General features: G+C 37.6%; 1 protein-coding gene across 2 annotated transcripts; it reads left to right on the plus strand.

Annotated features, from left to right (window-relative positions):
- The first annotated feature begins 1,835 nt into the window (after nt 1-1,835).
- LOC122071750 (KIN17-like protein) lies at nt 1,836-4,169 on the plus strand. 2 transcript variants are annotated; one of them, XM_042636148.1, is made up of 2 exons: nt 1,836-2,341; nt 2,669-4,169. In XM_042636148.1, the coding sequence occupies exon 2, from the start codon at nt 2,757-2,759 to the stop codon at nt 3,963-3,965; it is 1,209 nt and encodes a 402-aa protein (XP_042492082.1). In that variant the 5' UTR covers nt 1,836-2,341; nt 2,669-2,756; the 3' UTR covers nt 3,966-4,169. The 2 variants fall into 2 exon arrangements, with proteins under 2 accessions (XP_042492082.1, XP_042492083.1); XM_042636149.1 differs by having other exon boundaries at nt 2,678-4,169.
- The last annotated feature ends 2,643 nt before the right edge of the window (nt 4,170-6,812 follow it).

Consider the following 6,812-nt stretch of genomic DNA (forward strand, 5'->3'; position numbering starts at 1 on the left):
TTTTTTTTTTCAAACAAAAAATAGAAAAAACAAAATTTATGGAACAACAAAAGGTAGTTGTATTGTTTTAGTTTCATTCTAAAAAAAAAAAATTTGACATTTTGACACAGGCACTAAAGTTTCCATTTTTTATACGAAACGTTACCAAATGCAGCCTTAGATTATTGGTTAACTTGTACTCTCTTCAAGTGGTTCATTAATTTTCAATGCTTCATACCACATGGCAAACTTCAATTATACCGAAACTCAACATGAACAATTGTGAGGTATATATGTTGATTAAATTTCAACATCACACAAGTTCCTATGTGGAAAAAAAATAAAAAAAACAAATCTGAATTCTTCATAAAATTGGATTAATATGAAAATTACCCTAAGTTGGGGGTGAAATACCATCCATGTACATAACCTAACATTCTGAATTCCGACTTATCAAAAAGAAAAAATAAAAATTGAATTCCAATTGTTAACTTTTGGATATTTTTTTTTTTTTTTCACCCAATGTCATTGATCGTGCAAATCATTATTGTAAGTAAAGAATGGAACACATTTGAAAATGCAAAATTTAAATGGTTTTGCCTTCTATTTATTATGAATTGATAAAATGACTTTTGGTCATGGTTGTCAAGGCCTTGTTATATGGTCCAGTTTTTTTTTTGGTGGGAGGAAGGGGGGAGGCTGTTATTGTACTAGTTTGATTGGAAACATGAGCTCGAAATGGTATTAGACTAGTTTTTACATTTATTTGTAATAAATATCAATTAATTATAAACAATTATATAATTTTTTTATTTATACAAAATATATTATTTAGAGAAAATGGAAGGTCTATACAATTCTATGGAAAATAGAGGTCAAGGAAGGAGACGAAACAGACACAAAATTCCACTTAATTTATCCAAACACTCGTATATGTGGTAATTCGTGAGAAACAAATACAAATTTTCTATTATTTTTTAATATTTTCCACTTTTTTCATTTCTATACAAAAAAATCACTAAATTGTTAGTGAAGGCTATTATGAGGTTCTTGTATCTATCTATCTCCTCGTCTCTAATTAGTGAAAAAACCCTTCCCTCTTTATTTTTATAAAAGAATCTTATTTATTCAACCAACGTAAAATCATTTTAGGCATTTGCCTAATTTTCTCGTTAAAAAATGCATTTTTCCACATCTTTCAATAGAGAGTACGAGAGTTCGATAAACCAATGCTGAAATAACACCACCGAACCTTCAGCCAAGAGCACCTCTTTTCTGATTTGCGGAAGAGAAGAGAGGAGAAGATGGATCCCTTCGTCCCATATGGATTGCAACAAGATTTGTGATTTTTTTGAGAACAAGCCAAAGCCATTGGATCCACTAAGGACTAGTGTCAAGCAACCCTATGGATGATCCTCACTATAGAGAGGAGCCGTATGACTGTATCCTTGATAGATAGCATGACCTTTACATCAGGGCATAGACCAATGGGAGTACTAATAGAAACATTTACATAGATGGAATTTCTACCTTTTATTATGGGTGGGATGATCATTTCACTCCCATTATGTCTGGATCATAACCATTACGTTAAATACGTATCCAAACGTTTAATTGAAAAAAATATACTTTATTCCCCATATCAGTTAAAAAATATGAAATTATATGCAATTTTTCGTATAAAAAATTATATGTGTGTTTAAAATTTGCAGCATTAAACGTGAATAAAATGTGTATAATACGTATTAATTAAAAAAAAAAAGGAAAATTACAACAAGAATGCTGAAATTCTATTTTCTCCCTTGAGGAAAATCATAAGTCTAGCATGGGAAACAACCTTCTATTCCATAAGTAGTTTATTTTAGGAGCGAGTGTGGACAGAGAGGATTGCAAGAAGAAAGTACAATCATTTCAGATTGGTGGGCGATGATTTTCCACTTTGCCCCTTTCACAATTCTTCAACTATAATCTTGTTAGCAAGCACAATCCTCAATGATATTGGGTCAGGTAAATTGAAACCCTTTTCTTCCCTACCCCAAATAATCCGACCCCTTCTTTTTGAGAATGTCAGAAAACCCCGAATCTGATTGAAAGTTGAAACCCTTCTTCTTCCCTTTTCGTGTAAGAAAACCATAGAGGCGGACGCCGCAGAACCCTAGCCCCTTGCCCCATTCTTCTCCGTCTCTGTTCCATGCGGCCGACGACCAAGGGCGAGCATCAGTAGGCGGAACCCTAGCCCCTGCTCCCTTATTCTTCTCTGTTTGTCTTCCCGTTGGTTGTTGACAACATAATTAAAGGCTATTGCAGATTACGGAAGGCTCTCCACTCGCACTGTCGCAGGTGGTTACGCAATTCAGCTCAGGTCTGTGACTCTCTTTCTTGTTCTCTGAAATTTGTCTATGTGTCTATGTTGTATTTTTTATGTTTCTGTTTTTTCCTCCTGCTCAGGACAAAATCCTCCTTTTTTTGCTGTTCTGGTGTTTTGGACGTCTCGTTGTACACTGAAATTTTTCTATGTTTCTGTTCAATAGGTTTCGCTTTGATGACACCATAGTTTACATGCTATTACTATGTTTATTAGATTATGTGCAGTCCTGTTGAATAGTTATTCTGTAAAGTTTCCTTCAATTCTTTTGACATATTATATGTTTTTGATTATCTGTTTCTCCTTCTGTTGATTGTATTTCAGTTTGGACAGGGTTTGCTTGCGATTGAGGCTGAGGTATTTATTCTTTGAAGATTTTTTATATTCATCGTCTTCTTTGCTGTGAAATCAAATGGGAAAGAATGAGTTTCTCACGCCCAAGGCCATTGCCAACCGAATAAAAGCAAAAGGGCTTCAGAAGCTCCGATGGTATTGCCAGATGTGCCAGAAACAATGTAGAGACGAGAACGGATTCAAATGCCATTGTATGAGCGAGTCTCACCAGCGGCAGATGGAAGTCTTTGGCCAGAATCCTAACCGTCTCATTGACGGTTACTCTGAGGAGTTTGAGAGGTCTTTTGTTGAGCACATGAAGCGGAGTCACCGTTTTAGCCGTGTTGCAGCTACTGTGGTCTACAATGAATATATCGCCGATCGCCACCACATCCATATGAACTCCACGCAATGGGCCACCCTCACTGAGTTTGTTAAGCACCTTGGTCGTACTGGTCAGTGCAAGGTCGAAGAGACGCCAAAGGGGTGGTTCATGACCTACATTGACAGAGACTCGGAGACCCTATTCAAGGAACGTCTCAAGAACAAGAGATTGAAGTCTGATGTCGTAGAGGAGGAGAGGCAGGAGCGAGCAATTAGGAAACAAATTGAACGGGTTGAACAGTCAATGTTCTCATCAACATCAGAAAATGAGATAGGACCCTCTGATTCTGAGCAATTGCATTTGCCACCCAAGGCAGAACTCAAATCAGAAACTGGAGCTAAAGTTGTGTTTGCTATCAGTTCATCTTCAAAACTTGTTGCAAGAGAGAATGTTGAAAGCTCTGAAGTGATCTTTGAGGAGTCCGTAGCAGATAGGAGTGAGAAGAGGATTAAATATGGGGGCAATGGAGCAAAGAGTAGTGGTGGTTCAGCTCTAGATGAGTTGATGAAAGAGCAAGAGAAGGCAAAGGAGCGGAGTAATCGCAAAGACTATTGGTTATGTGAGGGTATAATTGTTAAAATAATGAGCAAAGCGTTGGCTGAGAAAGGTTACTATAAGCAGAAGGGTGTGATTCGCAAGGTGATTGACAAGTATGTAGGAGAAATTGAAATGCTGGACAGTAAACACATTCTGAGAATTGATCAGGAGGAACTTGAAACTGTGATTCCCCAAATTGGGGGTCTAGTGAGAATTGTGAATGGGGCTTACCGTGGTTCGAACGCAAGACTGATTTCTGTCGATACCAATAACTTTTCAGCGAAGGTGCAAATTGAAAAGGGGTTATATGACGGAAGGGTTCTTCCAGCGATCGACTATGAGGACATTTGCAAGATTGTCCAGTGAGGCTCTCATACATCAATCATTATGGACCCTTCTTCTGTTTTTCCTTGGTAACCCACCATCTTTTTCTTGTTTGAAATCTTGTCTTATATTTTGTACATTGTACCCTTAATGCTCATCAAGATTGATTAGTGAATTTACTTTTTATTCCTAGAATGAAAATTTTGGAATATTCAATTGAAACTTTTTTGACTGGTTGGCCCTGCATTTTCTTCTAACTATGCTCTAGTCTCCATAAATTATACTTAACAAGATGGTTCTTGGATGCATGGGTTGTAATGGAGTTGTCTAGCTTATATTTATGCGCAGCATTTTCTGCGTATTGTACATTCTTCTCTTTTTCTACCAATGGTGTAAAGTCAAAGGTCCTTCCCAGGTGATAGTTGCTGTTTTCTATGAATGACATGGCCTGCATCTGATTTCATATGAAGTAGAATAGGTAGGGATGACATGATTTGAACCCGTGACATTTTGTACCCAAAACAAATGTGCTACCAAGCTTCGCTACATCCCTTTTTATTAGCCTACCGTGTCATTGTAGAGATCCTTGTCTTGTTTCCAATGTTAATTTTTTCTTTTCTCTATTGAATTGCAATTGCTCTTGTGATTCTCTTCTCTCTTTTTTTTTTTTTGGTCTCATATAAAATCAAGGTTTAAGATCTCGTTCTCGCCCCCCATCTCGCTAATCCAAAAAAGAGATATCTCGCCGAGATCATGTATTTTTTCTTGGTCAACTCAGTGGCTATATGGTCATTGTAGCTCCTTGAAAGTTGGTATTACCCTATTTTAGGCCTTCTAAACACAACGGAAACATCAGTTTTTTAAAATCAAACCTAAAATTGTACTTTGACTTCGTACCCTATGTAAGTAGTCTCCGACTCTTCGGACCTTAGGCTAGTATGCTCTATTCCACAATCCACATTCCACAATCAACACATGACACCACATAATCATAAGAATTTAAAAGACATCATATATAAAAAAAAGTAACTCCAAATGTAGATGATGAGGTAATATTCTCTACTCTTTAAGCTTCAATGAGTGTAGGACTGGAGGTCGTCAAGCAAAAGCACCAAAATCCTTGCTCCTTGGTGTTTTTTCTTCAAAAAAGTAGAGAGAGAGAGGCGAGACATTGGCAAGATTTGGCGAGATCTCGAGATCTCGGTTGAGTTCTTGTACAATTTGTATCTCGCCATGCATCTCGTCTCGCCTTTTTGAAAAAAACGAGATCTTGCTGAGATCTTGAACCATGCATAAAATATCAATTTAATAATAATAGAAATATACAATGAAATAGTAATAATTCGGATTGATTTGACAGTTTAAATGGTGGGTTGTAGAGTCGTAGACAGTCTCCTGGTGCAAACAAATTGATCCAGTTGTTAATCATCTCATACATCATACATGTTTTGTGTCTGGTGGGCTGCCTGGTATATCATATATGTGATCTGCATGTGCAGCAAAACTGATGATGATGCCAACGCACTGCAGTCTTACTGCATAAATCTGAATCTCCATGGCAACCTCCAAACATCATTCCCTTACATGACAGCAAAATAGTGAATTCGTCTCACTATGGATGCTTTAAGAAAGCATCTGAGTTGAAAACAGTATTAACTGTCCCAAAGATGATCACGATCCAATGGTTGGATTGACAGTGACAACAGGTTTAAATTAAGTGGCAAATTGCTGTCAAATGTAGTAGCTAAATACAAATTATACAACTCTCAAACTTCAAATTGATATCAATGGCAGGTCTTGGTTACAATATGACATTAGAACATAGGTTACAAGTTCAAACTCCAAAATAGAAACTAGTTGCTTAGAAAATAAACCAGCAGTCTGGCCGATGGACACCTCAGGTGGACCCATAGTTCATATCGAGGGAAGGGGCTGACATGCTCTATATGATTTCAGAAAATCAGTCAAGGTTGATGGCTGGATGTGGTACAACAGCCCAAGGTAGAAAATAGATACTAGAGTGTAAAATAGTAACTTACAGCACCCCAGCACTAACCAGCCAGCAGATAGGGCTGAAAATATTGCGCCCTCAAAGTTTGAGACGAAATTGCTGGCCAGAACTGGAGTTATGGGGATATGAAGTTTTTTGCACCAGAAAACCGAACATGTGCTGCATTGTTGGATAAGTCTTCAGTCACAGTTGTTATTGATGGATCAATGGGACATGCTTCAAGCAATAAATCAGCAGGAACAACAGAGTGGATTGATGACTTGATACCTCACTGTTGGAACCTTGTTGCAGGGTTAACAGAATAGAAACTAAGAAGAGTAAGATAGAAGAGAAAGGGGAAGGGAGAAGGGGGGATATGACCAAGGCCTCTCACTAACTTTAGGTCTCTCACCATGACTCTCTCTCCCAGCAAACAAGGGCATAACATAAGCGAAACTTTTATTCATACTTGTGATGCAGATACGGCTGCCATTTCTTGGTTGGACCAGCATGACCGGCTTTGGAAACCAAGAGCCAAGAAGAACCGGTCCAGCCCAGGGTTTTGGTCCAACAAGGGTTGGAAATAAAATTAGTAGTTTACCTAGTATTTTATTTCATGCTTTTAGTTTCCAGACTTGAACGTAGGAGTAGGATTTATTTCCTTGCTTTGGTTTCCTTTTTATAGTTGTTTCCTAATTTAGGCTAGTTTCCATTCCAGTTAAGTTTCTAATTTCATGTTCCTATTTTCCTATATATTGGTTGTAATCGACTGAAGATTTAGAGAGCAATTTGATTATTGAATGAATGTGTGAGTGTAAACCTTCTTTTCCCCATCTCTACTCTGATTTCCCCTCCCTTCCCTAAGGTTCTCCATCAACTTGGTATCAGAGCCGAAGGAT

The sequence above is a fragment of the Macadamia integrifolia genome, unplaced genomic scaffold, assembly GCF_013358625.1.
Source record: "Macadamia integrifolia cultivar HAES 741 unplaced genomic scaffold, SCU_Mint_v3 scaffold_7A, whole genome shotgun sequence".
In the NCBI taxonomy this organism is placed as follows: domain Eukaryota; kingdom Viridiplantae; phylum Streptophyta; class Magnoliopsida; order Proteales; family Proteaceae; genus Macadamia; species Macadamia integrifolia.

Bases quoted from the DNA above. Each gene is read 5' to 3' on its own strand.
- LOC122071750 (XM_042636148.1), top strand. From the start codon at position 2,757: ATGGGAAAGAATGAGTTTCTCACGCCCAAGGCCATTGCCAACCGAATA.